Source organism: Oncorhynchus mykiss, chromosome 1, assembly GCF_013265735.2.
Source record: "Oncorhynchus mykiss isolate Arlee chromosome 1, USDA_OmykA_1.1, whole genome shotgun sequence".
NCBI classification, from domain to species: Eukaryota; Metazoa; Chordata; class Actinopteri; order Salmoniformes; family Salmonidae; genus Oncorhynchus; species Oncorhynchus mykiss.
The window spans coordinates 40,849,516-40,873,760 of NC_048565.1; the positions used below are offsets into that span (position 1 = coordinate 40,849,516).

General features: G+C 41.4%; 1 protein-coding gene across 1 annotated transcript in view; it reads right to left on the reverse strand.

Annotated features, from left to right (window-relative positions):
* Positions 1-24,245, reverse strand: part of nudt4a (nudix (nucleoside diphosphate linked moiety X)-type motif 4a) — a 29,674-nt gene continuing 5,429 nt past the window's right edge. The window contains exons 2-5 of the mRNA XM_021601223.2: positions 13,113-13,223; positions 8,640-8,684; positions 8,075-8,162; positions 1-1,820 (exon numbers count right to left, since the gene is read on the reverse strand). Coding sequence (XP_021456898.2) covers positions 1,582-1,820; positions 8,075-8,162; positions 8,640-8,684; positions 13,113-13,223 — 483 coding nt within the window. The 3' untranslated portion in view covers positions 1-1,581. The remainder of the gene's footprint in view (positions 1,821-8,074; positions 8,163-8,639; positions 8,685-13,112; positions 13,224-24,245) is intronic.

Here is a 24,245-nt window from a genome sequence, read left to right on the forward strand (position 1 = left end):
TTTAGATATTTAAACACAGTATCTTTATTTAAGAACGAGAGTGAAGAGCAGAGAACACATTATGGGTACACATTTGTGTACACATGCAGTTGCGTAACCCTCAATCACTTTGATTGGAAAGATAAAATAACTAACACATGCTATTTTAATGTCTTTACTAGACTTTATATAATAGCATCCGTTTTTGATCCTTTCAGTTACATGTCAAAGCCAGAGCTGCCAGAGCAGATGTTCTTGTGTATGCTCTGTCCTGTTTAATTCCTCCAAATTCTAATGATTATAGGGGGGGGGGGGGGGGGGGGGAGTCCCCTTGAAAAACAAATCATATTTCTCAATAATAATGTACATATCAAAACATGTACCATTAACAAAATGGAGTCATTTTGGCAACACTTGCTAAATCCTCACATACATTCTAAATACAATGCAAAAGCATCATAGTCTCCTTGACAATCAGCTCAGGGCACAAGCCCTCTCAAACCGTTCTATGACAATCTATTTCTCCTCCAGCAAAAAAATAGCCTGGTCAAGCAGACTGACCGATGTACTCACATTTAGTTTTTTTTTTCAATTGTCAAGTGAAACAAAATGTGAGCTATCACACAATCAGGCAGGTTTCACCAGGCTAGTAAAAGTATCTGTGCTAAAATGATCTGTTTTCCCTTCCAGTGCCCACATTCACATCTTATGAATTTGACACACATTACACAGGTTACTATGGCTGTTAAGACACTTGATAGGACTCTGTTCTGTGTTCCGTTTGAAAGACATGTCAGTCACAGGCCTTTATGCTTTCACTAGTCAATCATGCAGGCCGACACAGAAAAATATCCCTGTAAGTTATATTATAGCCCTCACAGAAAAATATCGATGTAACTTGGAATATGTTCCCACTTAAAACATTTTCCCACTCAAAAAATATTTGTTAAAACAATTATTGGGCTGTATTCCATATATTCTAAAAATAAATATGTACAAATCTTTTGTTCTTGCGCAATACTGTGTGGTTGTAGATAAGCAAACAGTCTTTTAAATGATCCAGTTTCTAGGCCAAAGCTGCTCTTTCAAACTCACTATGTAAACTAGAAAACAGCTCGTAAGGACATGGAAATGGTGCTACTTATACAACTATAAGCAGTAGGAAATGGGTAACTAAAAATTAGATATCACTTTACCAAATAAGTTATTTACTTGTTCAACCGGAGATCTCTATGAAATGTACTTTGGCAGTGAAGACTTAAAGTTATGAGACTCACTAAGCAGCAATTGGGGTTTTGACATAAAGGACATGAGCCTTTCTAGAGCGAACACTACCTTCTATTGGCCTACCAGAGCTACTTCCCGTAGAAAGCAGTTCACCAAAGGGCTGCATTGACCAAAGAACATAGTAGACTGACTTTATGGAATCAAAATGTAGAATAAGAATAACTTGAAACAAAAGACCTCTGACTCGGAGGTTGATGTCATTCTGATGATAGAAAGCCAAACATGACCACAAGGAGTTGGCAAGATGGCAGAAACAGACTGGCACCTAGGCTAGGTCCTCTTATGATGCTGGTTCCTTTGATTGCGATGTCTTTCCTATCTGTTGACCAAGGGTGGTCCTCTATCTGTCCCCTGTGTGGAGGTGACGTAGTGAGGGGCTTTGTCGTCCGTCAGGGGGGAGACCCAGGTGTTGCCATTGGTGGGGTCACAACAGGTAGAGCTGCAGGTGGGGTTACAGGTGACTGTGAGTCGGCGCAGGTACTCCGCATGGACAGGCTTGTGGCACTGCAACACCTGGATAGCCTCGTCGATCTTGAACCACTTCCGTTTCCTACCTGAAATAGGTAGCGCAGAGAGATAGAGAGCTCAGATGAGGGCTGTATTAAAGACCCAATGCAGCCATTTTTTATCATGATTTCAAAACATTTCTGGTTAATGATCAAGCCCCTTACTGTGATTGAAAACAAACCGAACAGCTTTATTTTTCATTTGGGGGTAGATCAGCTTTAATATTGCAGATATATAACACTACCATCCCTCCCCTATATGGAGTAAACTAATAGACAACAACACTTAGGCTTCTACTTCCAGCTTATACATACTATACACATTTTACAGACACAGTATATTTTACAATGGTTACATTTTCCTTGTTTTTAGTCCCATCCTTCAGCTAACCTCAACCCATCCCATCTATCTCTGAAGACCATACAGTTTTGATTTCTATTTGCCATATATTTTTAAAATGTGCTGTGATGTTTCACAAAAGTTTGGAACCTTGGAACTCAAAATTGAACTCAGGTGCATCCTGTTTCCATTGATCATCCTTGAGACATTTCTACAACTTGATTGAAGTCCACCTGTGGTAAATTCAATCATAGGACATGATTTGGAAAGGCACACACCTGTCTATGTAAGGTCCCACAGTTGTCAGAGCGAAAAACCAAGCCATGAGGTCGAAGGAATTGTCCGTAGAGCTCAGAGACAGGATTGTGTCGGGGCACAGATCTGGGGAAGGGTACCAACATTGTTTTGCAGCATTGAAGGTCCCCAAGAACACATTCTTAAATGGAAGAAGTTTGGAATCACCAAGACTCTTCCTAGAGCTGGCCACCCAGCCAAACTGAGCAATTGGGGGAGAAGGGCCTTGGTCAGAGAGGTGAACAAGAACCTGATGGTCACTCTGTCATAGCTCCAAAGTTCCTCTGTGGAGATGGGAGAACCTTCCAGAAGTACAACGATCCCTGCACCACTCCACCAATCATGCCTTTCTGGTAGAGTGGCCAGATGGATGCCACTCCCCAGTAAAAGGCACAAGACAAAAATTCAAGGGGTTTGAATACTTTCCGAATGCACTGTATATAACATTCTATTGGTTGCAAGAAATGTGTATAATAACGTAAATTGAAAAACTTGGTTTTGAATCCAGTGTTGTTTTGTGTATCAGTTCATGAACCATATGTCATGGAATCGGTACATCGAAAATCTCCACCAATCAGGCCTTTATGTTGGAGTGGCCAGATGGAAGCCACACTTCAGTAAAAGGCACATGACAGCCCGCTTGGAGTTTGCCAAAAAGCACCTAAAGGACTCTCAGACCATGAGAAATAAGATTCTCTGGTCTGATGAAACCAAGATTAAACTCTTTGGCCTGAATGCCAAGAGCCACATCTGGAAGAAACCTGGCACCACCCCTACGGTGAAGCATGGTGGCGGCAGCATCATGCTGTGGAGATGTTTTTCAGCTGTGGGAATGCTTGTTCAGCTCCAGAACGCTCAGGACCTCAGACTGGGGTGAAGGTTCACCTTCCAACAGTACAATGACCCTAAGCACACAGCCAAGACAACGCTGGAGTGGCTCTGAATATCCTTGAGGGGCCCAGCCAAAGCCCGGACTTGAACCGCATCGAACATCTCTGGAGAGGCCTGAAAATAGCTGTGCAGCGACGCTCCCCATCCATCCTGACAGAACTTGAGAGGATCTGCAGAGAAGTGGAGAAACTCCCCAAATACAGGTGTGCCAAAGCATGTAGCGTCATACCCAAGAAGACTCGAGGCAGTAGTCACTGCCAAAAGGTGCTTCAACAAAATACTGAGTAAAGGGTATGAATCATTATGTAAATGTCATAAAATATACATTTGCAAAAATGTCTAAAACCCCCTTTTTTTACATTATGGGGTACTGTGTGTAGATTGATGAGGGTGAAAAAAACGATTTAATTAATTTTAGAATAAGGCTGTAATGTAACAAAATGTGGAAAAGGTCAAGGGGTTTGAGTATTTTATGAATGCACTGTATATAACCTTTTATTTGTTGCAAGAATTCTGTATAATAACTTAAATTGAAGAACTAAGTTTTGTATCCAGCATTGTTTTGTGTATCAGTTCATGAACCATATGTCATGGAATCGGTACATTGAAAATCTTTTCCCAACTATTTTGCAATCTATATGGCACAATTTTTTGGTCCTTAAATGGAACTGGTATACTTTTTTGAATGAATCAGAATTTTCCTCACTTTCTCCCCCTTCCATTTGCCTCTTCCATTTTTGCGCTAATGCCGCAAATAGTTGGTTGTCATTTTGAGCAAGGCAAAGGGTGGCTACTTTGAAGAATCTCAAATATATTTTGATTTGTTTAACACTTTTTTTGGTAACTACATGATTCCATATGTGTTATTTCATAGTTTTGATGTCTTCAAGATTATTCTACAATGTAGAACATTTTTTAAATAAAGAACAAGCCTTGAATGAGTAAGTGTTCCCAAACTTTTGACTGGTACTGTACATATATAAACATTTCTAAAAACCTGTTTTTGCTTTTTCATTATGGGGTGTTTGTAGATTAATGAGGGGGATAAAAACAATTTAATCAATTTTAGAGTAAGGCTGTAACATAACAAAATGTGGGAAAAGGTAAGGGGTCTGAAAAATTTACGAAAGCACTATGTGCTTCTTGTTGGACTTCCCCATACGAAAATGTATTTGAAAACAGTGACTAAACCTCTGTAGTCCTTTACACATTATCCCCACCCCTAAACACCAATCAGCTCTGAAAAAAATTAATGCTGCTGAATGTTGTGAACTTTAGTAGGATTGGACATTTCTGTCATTCCTCCTGTGGTGTTTATGAAGCCATCACCTCGGCTTCCAACCAAAGACTCTGTATAATGCGTTCCCATAAAAACCATCTGTCCGGTTAACTATCAGTTTACGTTATTTATACATCTCTTAAAAACCACGTTCTCCTGCCGTCCAATTGCTACACATATATTATCATTCAAGTATTTTGCAAAAGGCCCTCCAAAGTGCCCTCTGACATTAAAATGGGATACTGAGGGGGAGTAGTGTGTGTGTGTGGGGGGGGGGGGGATACACTGACCCCTGAGGTAGCGCTAGCGCTAGCCCTGGAGGAGCAGGTGAGTGTAACTTGTAAGACAAGCCCACAAATGTAGAGCCTGATCGGGCACAGTCACAGGCCTTGTATAGGGCAAGAGAGGACAGAGGGAGGGGCCACAGCGCAGTGACTTGAAAACAACTGTGCACATCAAATAGGCTGAAAGTGGCAATTTTAGGCCCTTTATAGACCTACTGTATACATGCCTCCTGTAAGATCTTATGATCCATGCACCATACATGACACAGAACATCTTGGTATCATTACACTCCTTATAGTGTGCTCTAACATATGGAGTATGTCTATATTCTGAAATACAACTTTTCACATTCTTTTATTTATCATAACAAATATTAATATGTTAAATTAATTAATTGGAAAATGTGCATATGTTCGAGCATATGGGTCATAAGATCTTACAAACTTGCCACTTTCATCACGATTTTCTCTAAAATGTTTGTGATACAAATGTAAAAAGCATGTCAAATGTAACTCCTCTCAGTTAAGTTTATATGTGAGAATTGGCAGAACAATCTGACATACCAAAAATATTTCCTGCTCCCGTTGGTGTGGAATTGCCCCACTGGCTACAGCCTCCTAAACAAATTATGGTGATCATTTTTCAATTACTGTGCTGTGTAGAATGTGTCTAGTTAGTGTGGTGTTTTCTCCTGTACAATATTTACTTGACAGTCATTTGCACAGATACCACATAGTTACTGAACATGGAAATTGTCTTCATGGAAATAATATACAAGCAACTTTTTAAAAACCCAATTTGGCCAGTTTCATCTCATTATAATTTGATACAATTTGATTTACCTTATATAGATATACAAACTAAGTTTCAAAACATAAGTGAACATTAAATACTGTACAGTCGTCGCCAAAAGTTTTGAATGACACAAATATACATTTTCACAAAGTCTGCTGCCTCAGTTTGTATAATGGCAATTTGCATATACTCCAGAATGTTATGAAGAGTGATCAGATGAATTGAAATGAATTGCAATGCCCCTATTTTCCAATGCAAATGAACTGAATCCCCCAAAAACATTTCCACTGCATTTCAGCCCTGCCACAAAAGGACCAGCTGACATCATGTCAGTGATTCTCTCGTTAACACAGGTGTGAGTGTTGATGAGGACAAGGCTGGAGATCACTCTATCATGCTGATTGAGTTCAAATAACAGACTGGAAGCTTCAAAAGGAGGGTGGTGCTTGGAATCATTGTTCTTCCTCTGTCAATCATGGTTACCTGCAAGGAAACACGTGTCGTCATCAATGCTTTGCACAAAAAGGGCTTCACAGGCAAGGATATTGATGCCAGTAAGATTGCACCTAAATCAACCATATATCGGATCATCAAGAACCTCAAGGAGAGCGGTTCAATTGTTGGCTTCAGGGCGCCTAAGAAAGTTCAGCAAGCGCCAGGACTGTCTCCTAAAGTTGATTCAGTAGCGGGATCGGGGCACCACAAGTACAGAGCTTGCTCAGGAATGGCAGCAGGCAGGTGTGAGTGCATCTGCATGCACAGTGATGCGAAGACTTTTGGAGGATGGCCTGGTGTCAAGGGCAGCAAAGAAGCCACTTCTCTCCAGGAAAAACATCAGGGACAGATTGATATTCTGCAAAAGGTAAAGGGGTAAAGTCATTTTCTCTGATGAATCCCCTTTCCGATTGTATGGGGCATCCGGAAAAAAGCTTGTCCGGAGAAGACAAGGTGAGCGCTACCATCAGTCCTGTGTCATGCCAACAGTAAAGCATCCTGAGACCATTCATGTGTGGGGTTGCTTCTCAGCCAAGGGAGTGGGCTCACTCACAATTTTGCCTGAATGAAGAATGGCACCAACACATCCTCCGAGAGCAACTTCTCCCAACCATCCAGGAACAGTTTGGTGATGAACAAGGCCTTTTCCAGCATGATGGAGCACCTTGCCATAAGGCAAAAGTGATAACTAAGTGGCTCGGGGAACAAAACATCGATATTTTGGGTCCATGGCCAGGAAACTCCCCAGACCTTAATCCCATTGAGAATTTGTGGTCAATCCTCAAGAGGTGGGTGGACAAACAAAAACCCAGAAATTCTGACAAACTCCAAGCATTGATCATGCAAGAATGGGCTGCCATCAGTCAGGATGTGGCCCAGAAGTTAATTGACGGCATGCCAGGGCAGATTTCAGAGGTCTTGAAAAAGAAGGGTCAACACTGCAAACTCTTTGCATCAACTTCATGTAATTGTCAATAAAAGCCTTTGACACTTATTAAATGCTTGTAATTATACTTTAGTATTCCATAGTAACATCTGACAAAAATATCTAAAGACACTGAAGCAGCAAACTTTGTGTTAATTAATATTTGTGTCATTCTCAGATTTTTTTGGGCCTTGACTGTATTGTCAAACCATTCTTCAAATGTTATTTTGAAATCCAGCTAGACGCTGACATTAGTGAAGTTCAACAGGTGTTTGACAACTATTACTGTAGACATGTACAGACATGGACATGTCCCTCTGGGCCAGTATCTTAAGTGACAACAGAGACCCTGTCAGTCTGTCGGTCTTAATTCCCCTCTCAGGGTTTACTAGAGGTCTCCTACTAACTGAACTGAGTTCAGTCTCTATATGAAGCCCTAACATGAAAGTGTTCAATTTCTCTAACCTATTTTACCAATCTAAAGAATTCGTTTTTTGATACAACATGAGCACTACTGTATGCAACTCCAATTTACACACTCCAAGAAGTATTCGTGTGTTTGTCTTTTCATGATATAAATGACGTACTGGAATTGACTTTAATACACTCTCTATTAAACTATTATATGATGATGATTTTCATTAAGTACCCTGGATGTAAACTAAAAGTCCTCAAAAAAAAAGGAGATCATAACCCTTTTGTTTCGTGATGCACAAGTGTGTTTGTGTGTTGCAATGTTTTGATGTCAACATCACAGACTGGGAGAGAGAAAGACCAGGGTCCAGGGAGTGAGAGAAACAGGGGGGGGGGGGGAGAAAGAAAGACGTAGTGTTGTAGGAAGAAAAGATTGTTTGTCTAAATTTCTCAAGAAAAGTTCCCAGTTTCCCACCAATTGTGTCAGAGAGGAAATGCTTAGACGAAAGACATGCATGAAGGTGTAAAGAAATGTGGGAAAATAGTGCTCCCTAACCAGATGTCATCATACAGTAGAAGCCTACCGATGTTGACAGAATCCTCCCAGTCCTCCAAGGTCTCTGTCACAGTCAGGACATAGACGTACGTCCTGTGTTTCCTGTCCTGGTTGTGCTAAAAGACAGACAAACAGACAGACTGCTTCAAATCATAATAATACCCTTTCAGTCTTGGAAGTGTTTCTGTATAACATGCAGGGCTTTTAAGTGTTGTGTTGTATTCAAACTTTTTCACCGGGAAACCCATTGTTTTGACAGAATTTCTGGCAACCCCACCCCAGCCCAAATCTAATGACACAACCTTAAAATCAATTTTTACACCAACAAATAACCTGATTCATTTATTTCTCTCTCTCTTATCAAAAATAACGAAAATACATTTACTCAATAATCTGTACTTCTGTACTCTTTTTGTCTTTTATTATGTGGCGTCCCCACTACAGTTTCCTCTTTGAAAAAAACTTTGAAAACCACTTATGTAAGGTTTAAGGAATTGGATTTAATAATAATGTTGTAATGAGAGCAATGTTTTGATATGTGATACATGCATCATGATGTACAGTGCTATGACATGATGATTTGTGAGGCTTACTTCGAAAACCCCCAGTAGCCTGCCAAGCTTTCCTTTTACACCAGCCTAGAGTGACACAGACATACAGATAACAACAAAGGACAGTCAGCTAGTATATAAACACCAATACCAATACATTTCCACATCCTACATTATCCACAAGACAGAAACACGTTTAAAAGTTACATTACAGGACTAGCATGTAGTGGACAGAAAGCTGTACTATACTGTTAAATTACCTCCAGCAAGACAATTCATCTCAGAAAACCGAATCAAATTCTCCTAAATGTAAGTGTAGCATATGGGGATGTGTGAAATTCCTTCCTCAGCCTGAAGTGTCCCCACTTATGCTGCCGAATAGCTAGTTTTTCGGTGGAACGACTGGGTAAGACCTTTTAGGAGATGGTCACATGTGCTTACGAGGCTGAGGTACTGAGGTCATGGCTCGGTATGAGCTGAATAGGGGGGAAGTGGTATTCACTAAGCAAGCAGTGTAACGTCCTTTAAAATGGTGCCGTGACCCATATTTTCAGTTGCGCTCAGCTCAACTGAGGAGTGAGTTTCGGGGGTGAATGTAGCGGGGGGGGGGGGGGGGGGGGGGGGGGGTGGGGGTGTGTGTCTGTGAAACTCACTCCACAGCCTGAAGTGTCCCCACTTGCGCTGCAGCATAGCTAGCTTTTCTGTGCGCGACTGGGTAAGACGCTTCAGGAGGATGTGTTTGCGGGCAGATATCCTGGGTTCAAGCCTTGGTAAGAGCTGAATCAGGGGAAAGTGGTACTCACTAAGCAAAAACAAATACATTTCTTTATGATAGTCATTTATCACAAATTAAAACAACTAAAAAATTATCCATATATCATGATATTCACTAGCAAGAAATGTGCTCGTTTTGGTAAAGCACATATCCCATCTGGACAAGAGGAATACCCATGTAAGAATGCTGTTCATTGCCTACAGCTCAGCATTCAACACAATAGTCCCCTCCAAGCTCATAATTAAGCTTGAGACCCTGGGTCTCAACCCCGCCCTGTGCGATTGGATCCTGGAGTTGCTGACGGGCCGCCCCCAGGTAGTGAAGGTAGGAAACAACATCTCCACTTCGCTGACTCTCAACACTGGGGCCCCACAAGGGTGCGTGCTCAGACCCCTCCTGTACTCCCTGTGCACCCATGACTGCGTGGCCATGCACACCTCCAACTCAATCATGAAGTTTGTAGATGACACAACAGTAGTGGGCCTGATTACCAACAACAACAAGACAGCCTACAGGGAGGAGGTGAGGGCACTCGGATTGTGGTGTCAGGAAAACAACCTCTCACTCAACGTCAACAAAACAAAAGGAGATGATCGTGGACTTCAGGAAACAGCAGAGGGAACACCCCCCTATCTACGTCGACAGGACAGTAGTGGAGAAGGTGGAAAGTTAAGTTCCTCGGCATGCACATCATAGACAAACTGAAATGGTCCACCCACACAGACAGTGTGATGAAGAAGGCCTCTTCAACCTCAGGAAGATTAAGAAATTTGGCTTGTCACCTAAAACCCTCACAATCTTATACAGATTTTTACAATTTAGAGCATCCTGTCGGGCCGTATCACCACCTGGCACGGCAACTGCACCGGCCACAACCGCAAGGCTCTTCAGAGGGTGGAGAGCACAACGCATCACTGGGGCAAACTACCTGCCCTCCAGGACACCTACAGCACCCGATGTCACAGGAAGGCCAAAAAGATCAAAGGACAACAACCACCCGAGTCACTGCCTGTTCAGACTTGAAATCATTGGCCACTTTAATAAATAGATCACTAGTCACTTTAATAATGTCACTTTAATAATGTTTACATATCTTGCATTACTCATCATATGTCTATACTGTATTCTACACCATCTTTTGCATCTTGCCTATGCCGCTCGGTCATTGTTCATCAATATATTTATATGTATATATTCTTATCCCATCCCTTTACTTGCATTTGTGTGTATTAGGTAGTTGTTGTGGAATTGTTCGATTACTTGTTAGATATTACTGCACTGTCGGAACTAGAAGCACAAGCATTTTGCCACACTCGCAAAAACATCTGCTAACCATGTGTATTTGACCAATGCAATTTGATTTGATATTTTTCCCAACCAATGACGACAGGTTTGACAATACTCTACCCTCACCCCCTGCAAAAGCCGGATGGGGAACATCGACAGACTGTGGGATATTTTCATGCCGAGACGGAATTCCAGCAGATCAACGTGACTAGCCAAAGGGAACAGCGTGTCTCTGCTCCCATAGAACTCAGTCTCAGCATTGTCCATGAAGAGGATTGCATGTTAACTCTCTGTTCGTGGTTTGGCCCGTCTCAAGAGAGGATCCCCAGGACTGAAGCGCACAGCAGTTTGGTCCGGAAAATAAAAACACGTCCAAGAACACAGGCTAATGATCATAGCTATAATGTTACCCTGGATCCAGATCTGTTTGTGCTATCTTGCCAACTCAATTGCTGTCATTGTCATTCATCACGCCAAACAGAGATGTAGTGGAGAGGGTAGACGCACGTAAACAACATTTACACAATTGTTTTATTTTGCACAAGCATTTACCCACCTTTTGCGGAAAGATTCATTGAAAGTATAGAGCGCTTTACTTTACTCATCGCAAACGGCGATCAGCTTTTACCCACTTTAAAAACACTAGATCACTGATGCCAAACAATGACACATTAGGGATGGAGTTGGCAAGACAACACAAACAGATTGGTGACCAGGTTAATATATATAGGCTAAGGTCAAACAGAATGTTTGTGAAAGAAAGCAGATTAAATTAAATGGCGAATAAGAAACATTATGGAGGTGGGTGACATTTAGCCGTGGAGCAAGTTCAAAACTCATCATACCGTTCATGAGAATATCCTACGGTCAACTAAGATATAACGGATTGTGATGTATGCATGAGAAAAAATATTAAAAGATTCTTGTGACCTGGCCTCTGACTGTTTTGGGAGCCTGACAACAACTGGCAGCATTCCAGGACTGGAGCCCATGGCTCTGGTCACATGATCCTGCAGAAGAGCCATAATTCAGGTTTAGGTTCCTGTACCCCTCCTGGGTCCCACTGGCTGGGGCTAGGTTACCAGGACCACCGGCTCATATGACACAGGCCTCTACCAGCACACTTCAGCTCTATGATGGGATAATTCCAATATGTTTTGGGGGAATTGTCAAATATTTTGTAATGTAATAAAATTAAGTAAACTGCCCATGGTTGAAATACAAAGATAATACTTGAGGGTAAAAAACAAATCCACATTTTTGACAAACATGGGCTCAACAGGGTTCAAATCAAAATGAAATCAAAATGTATTTGTCACAAGCGCCGAATACAACAGGTGTAGTAGACCTTACAGTGAAATGCTTACTTACAAGAAAACAATGCAGTTAAGAAAAATAAGTGTTAAGTAAGAAAATACAAATAACAAATAATTAAAAGAGCAGTATAACAGTAGCGAGGCTATATACAGGGGGTACCGGTATAGAGTCAATGTGCGGGGGCACAGGTTAGTCGAGGTAATTGAGGTTATATGTACATGTAGGTTGAGTTAAAGTGACTATGCACAGATAATAACCAGAGAGTAGCAGCAGCGTAAAATAGGAAGGGTGGACAATGCAAATAGTCTGGGTAGCCATTTGATTAGCTGTTCGGGAGTCTTATGGCTTGGGGGTAGAAGATGTTAAGAAGCCTTTTGGACCTAGACTTGGCGCTCCGGTACAGCTTGCCGTGCGGTAGCAGAGAGAACAGTCTATAACTAGGGTGGCTGGAGTCTTTGAAAATGTTTAGGGCCTTCCTCTGACACCGCCTGGTATAGAGGTCCTGGATGGCAGGAAGCTTGGCCCCAGTGATGTACTGGGCCGTACGCACTACCCTCTGTAGTGCCTTGAGGTGTTTAGCCACCAAGAGGGAACACATGATAAAACTGAATTATGTTGCAATAATCATAAGATTTAAAAAAAAATCTGACACTCAAGCGCAAATTAAACCTCCATTAAACTCCCATTATGTCTTTCTTTGGAGTGGATGTGTTGAACTTGACAGAAGAGTGGATGGGCAATTTGAGTTATTAGCTCCCAACAGCCTGTGTTGGTGTGCAACTCATTTAACTCTATTCAGGGTCATGTCTCTCTCAGGACGAGAAGGACGTGGGTAACTGGACACTGTCTCTAAATGTCACCGCTCCATTCCTCACAGCTGTCAACACGACACCCTGGGGCAGAGCATGGCAGAACACACATGGACTCCGTGAACAAGTCCTGTCATTCTTTTCACTTAACCACTAAACCATTAGCTCAACTGGCTGTCTGTGCAGTGTATAACATGCTCAATCTAGAACGTTTAGAACCAAGGTCTCCCCTACAAGGGCTATTCATTTATCTAGGAACCTGTTCCTCTAACTTGGTGCATTACAGATAGAAATGTTATTATCCTAATCATCTATGGGTGGGCTCACCTCTTCATACACCTCTCTGACTGCTGCTCCACACGGCTCCTCCTCAGGCTCCATCCCTCCTCCTGGGACAATCCACTGGTCTGGGTGCCGACTGCTGCTCACCAGCAACACCTGCAAAGGCCAAAGGGTAAAGTAAGCCAATGATACTCAAATAGTAGGCCACATCTGTCCCACAAGCCTCTAGTTTCTGGCCAGTGGAGTTACCTAACTACACTATCTCACAGTCCAAACAAGATGCATGAATTGAGGGATAAACTGGATGTGTTGGAGTCTAAACATATTCCCCCTTACTAGCAATGACTTTGCTGATAGCTCCTTTGAGAAAACATGTACTTACTATAACTGATGTGTGGTTGTCCCACCTAGCTATCTTAAGATGAATGCACTGACTGTAAATCAAATCAAATGTATTGGTCACATACACGTGTTTATCGGATGTTATTGCGGGTGTAGCGAAATGCCTGTGCTTCTAGCTCCGACAGTGCAGTAATATCTAACAAGTAATATCTAACAGTTTCACAACATATACCCAAAATACACATAAATCTAAGTAAGGAATGGATTAAGAATATATACACTACCGTTCAAAAGTTTGGGGTCACTTAGAAATATCCTTGTTTTTGATAGAAACAATTTTTGTCCATTAAAATATCAAATTGATCATAAATTCAGTGTAGACATTGTTAATGTTGGAAATGACTATTGTAGCTGGAAAAGTCTGATTTTTAATGGAATATCTATAGTTGAAGACGGAAGTTTACATACACCTTTAAAATAGTTTAAAATACATTTAAACTCAGTTTTCCCTGAATTCCCTGTCTTAGATCAGTTAGGATCACCACTTTATTTTAAGAATGTGAAATGTCAGAATAATAGTTGAGAGAATTATTTCTTTCAGCTATTATTTCTTTCATCACATTCCCAGTGGGTCAGAAGTTAACATACACTCAATTAGTATTTGGTAGCATTGCCTTTAAATTGTTTAACTTGGGTCAAACGTTTCGGGTAGCCTTCCACAAGCTTCCCACAATAAGTTGGGTGAATTTCGGTCCATTCCTCCTGACAGAGCTGGTGTAACTGAGTCAGGTTTGTAGGCCTCCTTGCTCGCACACGCTTTTTCAGTTCTGCCCACAATTGTTCTATGGGATTGAGGTCAGGGCTTTGTGATGGCCACTCCAATACCTTGACTTTGTTGTCCTTAAGCCATTTTGCCACAACTTTGGAAGTGTGCTTGGGGTCATTGTCCATTTGGAAGACCCATTTGCGACCAAGCTTTAACTTCCTGACTGATGTCTTGAGATGCTGCTTCAATGTATCCACATAATTTTCATCACATCGACTGTGTGAAGTGCACCAGTCCCTCCTGCAGCAAAGCACCCCCACAACATGATGATTGATTGCACCAGATATTATTTAGGGGATTCATAGCAAAGGGGGTGAATACATATGCATGCACCACTTTTCAGTGTTTTTATTTTTATTGTATTTTTTTTAAACATTTTAAACAAGTCTTTTTTTTCATCTCACTTCACCAATTTGGACTATTTTGTATATGTCCATTACATGAAATCTGAATAAAAAATGATTTAAATTACAGGTTGTAATGCAACAAAATAGGAAAAACGCCAAGGAGGATGAATACTTTTGCAAGGCACTGTATATTAACCAACACACTGATCAGCAGTACAGCCTTCATCTGGGTATCTGACCATTGAAAAATACAGTATGTCGTATAGTATATCTGACACCAGCAGAAGTACCTTCCAGGGTGAGGGGGGTCCGTGATGGGCAAAGCTGCCAGCAGAAGAACCCCCCAGCTCAGCTCTGTGCCAATCACATGCCCACCCATGCCCAGGTCTATAAACATGCCATTTAATAACAGGTGGCTGAGAGTCAGATGGCAGAAGGGTACAGGTAAGGGGATCTACCCACAGTGTCTGGATCCCACATTAATATATTTCTGGTCAAACAGATGGAAATGGGTCTTAGAAAACATCTACCAGAAAGTCTTAAAAGGAATTAGAAATACACTGACTATACAAAACATTAAGGACATCTGCTCTTTCCATGACAGACTGACCAGGTGACTGCAGGTGAAAGCTATGATCCTTTACGGATGTCACTTGTTAAATCCACTTCAATCAGTGTAGGGGAGGAGACAGGTTAAAGGATTTTTAAGCCTTGAGACAATTGAAATGGGATTGTGTATGAGTACCATTCAGAGGGTGAATGGGCGAGACAAAAGATTTGAACAGGGTATGGTAGTAGGTGCCAGGCGCACCGGTTTGTGTCAAGAACTGCAACGCTGCTGGGTTTTTCAGGCTCAACAATTTCCCATGTGTATCAAGAATGGTCCACCACCCAAAGGACATCCAGCCAACTTGACACAACTTTGGGAAGCATTGGAGTCAACATGGGCCAGCATCCCTGTGGAACACTTTCGAGTCCATTCTAAGACGAATTGAGGCTGTTCTGAGGGCAAAAGGCAGTGTGGCAACTCAATATTAGGAAGGTGTTCCTAATGCTTGGAATACTCAGTCTACATCAAAACAGAATAATGTTGAAGACCCCTGCCAACTAACATCAGCCCTTATATTTAGTTCTGGTGAAATTGTTCTGCCTTCTGTAAGTTTAAGAAACATTGCCTTGAAATTCCATTCACAAAAACCTGCATATTGTTTTGATATTTTCTAATCACTCAGCCTCACGAGAGAGGATAATGAAAGTTCACGGAAGTAACAAGTAAAAGGTAGGCCTATCAACTAGTTTGTTTCAGTTCAGTAAAGAAAAGTAGAGTATAGTTAAGTACAGTGCAATAGAGTTCAGTACACAGTAAAGCCCACTAGAGTTGAGCACCCTCAAAACAACACAAAAAAACAAAGGAGATTTTAACAAAATTCTGTTACTGAACATAGCATCTGCACAGTTCTTCCAATAAAAGTGTTTTGGTAAAAATGTTAAATTGTTAAAAGTAGGCCTTGTACATAGTTGGATGATTTGTTAAACTTTAATATCAATGGTTTTTGTCTCAGCGCAATTCCGATACTGTAGAATTGCCCTTATATAGAATAACCCGCAGTCTCAGAATTTCTAGGTGTTATCGGGCGACCAAAATAGACCCAGTGAACATTGGAAAGATTAAACTGTGAATTGGCTAACTTTAAGATTACAACCCAAAGGAGCACAAGGAGTGACTGTTTATAGGCTGTGATTATTGAAGTAAATACTTATCATGCAACAGGGTGTGTAACACTACCTTTGAGAATTGGCGCAGAAAGAGGAGTCTCACCCACAGTAACTATGTTTAAATACACAGCCCAATATGTTTGGAGAAACAATGGCAGCAGCACTCCTACACCCAACTCCAAAGCATACACTCTGTCAAGAATTCACATGAACGCAACGCAGAACACACACTCTCTCTCTCTGCTGCACTCACAACCAAACAGGTTTTTGCAAAAGCACTGGATCAGCAGTTGCCTTTCTGCATGAAAACTACAACAGTTTAGCAGAGCAACTGAATAACTCTGACCAGTGACCAGTCCTGATCCAACATACCAGTGTGAGGGCCTTGTCAAGACGTTTCAGTGGTAAGAAAAACATAAACAAGCTCACATTACTGCATCTACTTATGAGCCTGGCATCCACTGATTTTGCTATGCTTCATGCTGTTCCACTTGAACAGAAACAATGGTGAGTGAAGCGTTCGGTCTGGCTTAACCAAGCTACCTACTAATGGTACACCAGCTCAACTTGGCAGAGTGATTCAATTGAATTCATTGCATAGATTTTCATCATAGCCTTTGTTAATGCAAAAAATTGTGGCTGGGACTGTTTTTTCTCCTGATAATCAAATGCAATGCACCGTTATTTAACACCAAACTGTGTCTGTTTTTTGAAGAAGTGAAAAATCCATTCTATGGGGGAAGCTACAAATCTAATGTACCCATCTCTGAATGAAAATGACTCCTCAGATGCATGTATGACCGATATTTCTTACAGAATGGAGATCTATGCCACTGACGGGGGATTTCCTGTGTTCACACCTCTTCATTGTATTACTATGAGTAATATACGCACTCTGTCACCCTGCCAACTTGCAAACACGTCTCAGCTAAGGTTAAGTTCAGTTAAGTTCGGGGAAGGAATCTGAGGATCCTGTTGTCTGGATCCAACAACAACTCTAACTTCCTCCTCTTGTCTAGAGCCTGTTCCCAGAAATGTTCCTGTCCACCTGGTCTGCTGGGGCGTATTCATGAGGGCACAACGTAGCAAAACCTTTTGTAGCGAAGACAAAAATGAGCATTTCTCATTGGACAATGAATATGACCTCTGGCCTCATCTCTGGAGAGTTTACTGACATCTTGGGGAAGGGAATGTAAAGCAGGCATGCAGCCTGGCTGGATAGCCTACCACAGAGTGTGAGAAACACAAATCAAAGACAATATAACCTACTAGAGACGAATACCATAGCTTACTAGAGAAAGAATAGGTGAGAGAGTGAGTCTATGTGTAATAGAGAGAGAGAGAGCCTAGGTGATAGAGTGGAGAGGTGGGAAAGTGAATCTGGGGGTCATTCCATGTCATTTCAGCAAGCCATGAAATCCGTCATCTCAGATTGTTCTGAAAGTTAAAAACAGATAAGGTAAGCATTCCAGAAACATTATTTTGTGAAAATATAATTTGATCTCTGATAATTTCAGCTAATTGATTGCATCCAAATTGGCCATTTAATTTATTGGATTCATATAATATTCTTTAATGATAGTACCTAACATCCGATTTGGACAAAACACTTTTTTCTAACAATGAGTAAGACAGGACATAGGGTGTGGGTGGTAATACATCCTCGTCCTTACCCTGTAAAGAGAAATGTATCATTGAAGTTGTTGGGTTTATGTCCATCCTACATCCTGGTATTACCAGGTTCTGAACACTATATGGTGCTGTTCTTGCTATTAGGTGATTGTTTTTGAAGAATCATGACAGCAATCCATGCTTTAATTTGCAGGTGAAGACCGTCATTAAGAGGGCACGACAACACCTTTTCCCCCTCAGGAGACTGAAAAGATTTGGCATGGGTCCCCAGACCTTCAGAAAGTTCTACAGCTGCACCATCGAGAGCATCCTGACAGGTTGCATCACCGCCTGGTATGGAAACTGATCGGCATCTCACCGTATTTTCTTAACTCTTTCTTGAACTGCACTGTTGGTTAAGGGCTTGTAAGTAAGTATTTCACAGTAGGGTCTACATTTGTTTGATTTGATGCACACTTTTGATTTGATGCACACTTATTCACACAATACACACTCATCCTTATAATCACAAACACACACATACACACACACATTATAGAGACATTGAACCACTGGACACCTCCCGTTTCACACTGTGCATTTAAATACCGTATTCCCGACATCGCTCATTCTATAATTTCTACCACTGTACATTGTATTTTAGGTACACTGTTTATACCCACCGCCTATTTATTTAAATAATGGGTTCTTGATATACAGTGCCTTCAGAAAGTATTTACAACCCTTGGCTTTTTCCACATTAGTGTCGCCATACCACAATACCAGATTTTGTGGGTGCTACAGCTTGCAAAATAAACAATTATGACTCTAGGTGAAAACATAATGCTTTTTGTTTAGAACATAAGGACTGTTTTCCTCAAGAAATTCAAATCGGCTTCCTAGCCATGGTACTTCAGAGTGTCGCGATACTCATGACAACCCTACATTAAACAGGATGAAGAAACAATACTCCGAGCCACAGCGCCATACTACTTGTCAAACATACAGAACTGATACTACAGTGCCTTTGGAAAGTATTCAGTCCCCTTGACTTTTTCACATTTTGTTACGTTAGACTTATTTTAAAGTTGCTTAAATTAAATAAAATAAAAACTCAGCAATCTACACACAATAACCCTGATTTTTTGCAAATGTATATAAGAAACTAAAACAGAAATACCTTATTTACATAAGTATTTGGACCCTTTGCCATGAGACTCAAAATTGAACTCAGGTGCATCCTGTTTCCATTGATCATCCTCGAGATGTTTCTACAACTTGATTGGAGTCCACCTGTGGTAAATTCAATTGATTGGACATGATGTGGAAAGACACACACCTGTCTATATCAAGGTCCCACGGTTGACAGTATATATCAGAGCAAAAACCAAGCCATGAGGTCGAAGGAATTGTCCGTAGAGCTCAGAGACAGGATTGTGTCGAGGCACAGATCTGGGAAAGAGTACCAAAAAATTCTGCAGGATTTAAGGTCCCCAAGAACACAGCGGCCTCCATCATTCTTAAATGGAACAGTTCGGAACCACCAAGACTCTTCCTAGAGCTGGCCGCCCGGCCAAACGAAGCAATCAGGGAGGTGACCAAGAACCCGATGGTCACTCTGAAACAGCTCTAGAGTTCCACTGTGGACATGGGAGAACCTTCCAGAAGGACAACCATCTCTACAGCACTCCAACAATCATGCCTTTATGGTAGAGTGGCCATATGGTAGCCACTCCTCAGTAAAAGGCACATGACAGCCCGCTTGTAGATTGCCAAAAGTCACCTAAAGGACTCTAACCATGAACAACAAGATTCTTTGGTCTGATGAAATCAACATTGAACTCTTTGGCCTGAATGCCAAGTGTCACGTCTGGAGGAAACCAGGCACCATCCCTACGGTGAAGAATGGTGTTGGCAGCATCATGCTGCTGGGATGTTTTTCAGCGTCAGGGACTGGGAGACTAGTCAGGATCGAGGCAAAGATGAATGGAGCAAAGTACAGAGAGATCCTTGATGAAAACCTACTCCAGAGCACTCAGGACCTCCGACTGGGGCGAAGGTTCAACCTTCCAAAAGAACAACGACCCTAAGCACACAGCCAAGACATGGCAGGAGTGGCTTCGGGACAAATCTCTGAATGTCCTTGAGTGGCCCAGCCAGAGCCCGATCAAACATCTCTGGAGAGACCTGAAAATAGCTGTGCAGCGTCGCTCCTCATCCAACCTGACAGAGCTTGAGAGGATCTGTAGAGAAGAAGTGTAGAAACTCCCCAAATACAGGTTTGCCAAGCTTGTAGCGTCATACAAGAAGACTCAAGGCAGTAATCGCTGACAAAGTTGCTTCAGCAAAGTACTGAGTAAATGGTCTGAATACTTATGTAAATGTAATATTTCAGTTTTTTTATTTTTTATAAATGAGCAAAAAATTATAACCTGTTTCTGCTTTGTCATTATGGGGTATTGTGTGAAGATTGAGGGGGAAAAAACAATTTAATCAATTTTAGAAGGCTGTAACGTAACAAAATGTTGAAAAGGTCAAGGGGTCTGAATACTTTCCAAATGCACTTGTTGTTGGTTGTGGGGTGTGTGTGTGTGGGGGGGGGGGGGGGGGGGACCATTTCTTTGAATTCTTCATGTATAACTCGTTGGTTGGGTCCAAATGGGCTGTTAAGTACAATATTTATTAAATATTATATGAATCCTCTAAATAGAAAATGGGCAATTTGGGTGATCAATAAGCTTAATTTCTCAGATATCAAATTCTATTTGCAGGAATGCTAATCTTAACTGTTTTATCAACAGAAACGACTTAAGAACAATCTGAGATGGTGGGGGTCAATCCTCATTCTTATGATTTTTGAGATAGGGGACAGCTATTGCCCCTGCCCAGCGTTTCTATAAATTACACCTGATAGGGTGTTTAGCACATTGTGTAACACTCACCCCTCGCCCCCCTGGCTCTCACAATCACATGCAGGCCTGAGAGATGGAGTCTTGTCACCAGGCAGAGCAGTCATTATCCAAGATGCCCCCTCTCTTACCACTTCAGTCCCATGTTAAGTCCTAAACAGTGTGTGTGTGTACTGCACACAGGAGACTTTTGACTTTGTGGTGCCTCAGCATAGTTAGTAATCACATGAATACATGTGGTGACCAGTAACGTTGTGTGGGCAAAATCACTGAAGCTAAGCCAAGCCAGTAAAATAGCCATATTACAACCTGTTGCGTCATTTGCTCTGTATCCCATTTGTTCATAAACCACTGTGATATACAAAATGCAGTGACAACAAAAAGACAACAGTCACACAGTAGCTGAATAAATTCAACTACACATTCGTTTCATCACAAAGTCGGAGAGCAACATCTGTCCGGTGAAGTCCACAAAGCAAATATTGCATGTAAAAAATAGTTACAGTATATCACCTGCAGCATGGTCAAGCAAGTTAATGTTTTGACAGTTTACTAAACAACTACTGATTTAGAACGATGGCATTACCCCAAGTCAGCACAAAGACAACAGGAGCACAGCCGCCGCTATTCCAGCACCATTTCAACTTAAACATTTAAACATCATCAAATCAACAAGGCTATAAATGCTTAGTTTAATATACTGAAAACCAACTTAAAGATACCAAAAACGATTTAGTCCAATCAATGTTGCTAAATATCATGTCCCTTGGCACCCATGAATACACGCCACTGGTGGTGACTGTTGTGTATTGGGGTTGCGCCGCATAGCATCATGGGTGTTGTATATTGTAGACAGAACTCGTTCTATCTAGATCAGTGGTCACCAAACTTTTCTGAGTCAAGATCACTTTCTGAGTCAAAATGCAAGAAATGCCGAGATCTGCCACTCTGATTTTTTTTTTAACATGACTTAAAAAACATAAGCTTATTCAACATTAACTTATTAAAAACAGTACTGTAGCAATGGAGGTTTGTGCAGTAGGCTATAGGCCCGATACATTAACACCACATATTGCATTTGCTTGAATTGTTTTTCGGACCATTTTTTAAAATATTATTCAGCTGCATTGCTGGTTGTATCTGGAGTGGTAGGAAGAAGGAGCATTTTATGGCTTATAAAAGGTGTTGACAGTGCTGAGTAAAAACATGAACTCACTCATGAAAACAGCAGCTCTTTGCTGTATTTGTTGACAGTCTTTCTAGTCATGGTTTTAAATCTTTTGAAATCTCAACTTTGCTTTAGCTTTTTTTCACGCCTGCTACGTTACTGCAGATACGGTATTCTGAGCCATCCGATTGGCCAGCGCTGGGCCTATAGTGCACTTTACTTGCTCTCCGGGCCCCCGGAAAGGAAGAGTTTGTACCTTCAGACACATGAAATGGTTCAAAATGGGAACACTTCGCCTACCTGGCACGCAGGGCAACTGAAATCAGGGTACCTACCTCCAACAGCATGAGACTAATAAATAAAAATAGGAACGCAAGGCTTTATCGTTGTTTTTTTTACAGAAATGTTTGGCAATCGACAAGGAATGCGATCGACCAGTGGGTGACTACTCTTCTAGATAAATGGTTGGACTAATTCCTGTCCGCCTTATGTATCATCATTAGTGAATTGTTATATAGACGTGGTCATGAAGTCCACGTGACCTAACAAAAGATGGGCGATGAATAAGTCTGAATCTACAGTGACTATTTTGTTCTTAAAAATGCGTCATTATGAAAATGGTCACCTAAAGTCGTCAGGGCGTTGTGTCATGGTTCCCTGGAGGTTTTGTCTAGTTCCCTGCTGGTCCCGGGGGATGCCCCCGAGAACCTAGGGCACTAGCACCCTAGGTTCATTACACATCATCCCTTGTTACTGTTGCCAACCCCATCAAGGCTCTGATTCTTGAACCCCTGATCCAGTCATAGCACTTTGTCTTTTGGCAATGCTAGGGACACACACAAAAACAGTGCTTTTTGACACACTTTGACATACATGACTACATTGTGTATGTTTATTCATACAGTAGTTATTATTTACCATGTCCTCACCTAGGATTTCAACTCACAACTTCTTAGATCACGGCATTACGATCTGCATCAATGGCCTGTTCCTACACTTCGCACTTCAAAGTAAATCTCAGCTCTGTTAAAATTGAATTATATCAGTGACTCAGGAGTAACATTAAAACAGAAAATGCCCCAATAACATTAGACAAATATACAGAAAACAAACTCAAATTGCTGAAATAAGTAAATGAAATCAGTGAGAGAATAGTCATATTAACTGATAGCTAAAATAGCAGTGCAGATGGCACTCTTTTGCTAAGAGCAGAGGTGTATTGTAGGTTATGAATGTGTAGGTGACTTCTGAAGTTCTACAGACTTAGTGGCATAGCAGAAAGATTAGAATACCAAGTCCAGAGGTTGTGAGTTCAAATCCCAGGTGGGGACATATTGAAAACTCAGTACTAAGTGATCATGTCAAATGTAATCATATTGTCACTGATTAAAGATTGTTACACTAATTTAGCTGAACATCAAACAGCTTACCATACAACCCTCATACCATTTCATTACTTTACTTATAATGGTTTGGGACACCTGGGACCATCACGTCACAAAAACCTCCAGGGGACCATGATATAATGTCCCAAAAACATTCAGGGGACCATAAACAGCGTCTCAAGAACATCCTTGAGGACGTCCCCGGGATAAACAGGGAACTACTCAAAACCTCCAGGTGACTATGATACAACGTCCCAAGAACGTTCAGTGGGAAAGTAAAGGGAACTAAACAAAGGTTCCCCAGAGAATGTTCCCTTGGGACCATCATGCAACATTCTTAGAACGTTTTCAGAATGTCAGTGGGATAATGTCACACCAAAACCCTCAAGGGAGAAAATGGGAACGTTGCCGAATGTCCTCAAGATGTCCCCTGTTTGCTGGGTAGGCTAATGTTAGCACAATGTATTGCTAAAAGAGGCAAGTGTGCATAGTTGAGCTAGCTAAGAGAACATGAGTTAGCATCATAATGGATGGTAGAAAAGGATTCAAGACAGACATCGGAGCGGGAAAACAACTTGAGAATATTGCCATGGTTGAAGACAATATTAAAGTGAGCGACAATCAGGACTCTATTGACAAACGGAAAATGTCTGGAATTGTTATAAACAAACAGTTTGGTGAAAGTATTGAGAAGTCGAGATCATATACACAGTGGTTTGAATATTTAGTTATTGCAAATGACATTGATGAGGATAAAAAAATGTGTGTTATGGACCAAAGTAGGCTTGGGCAATATACCATTTATACGGGGTTATTTCAAAAATTGACGGTATGATTTTCAATACCCAGCTGGGGCTGCAGGGTTGCGTGCTAC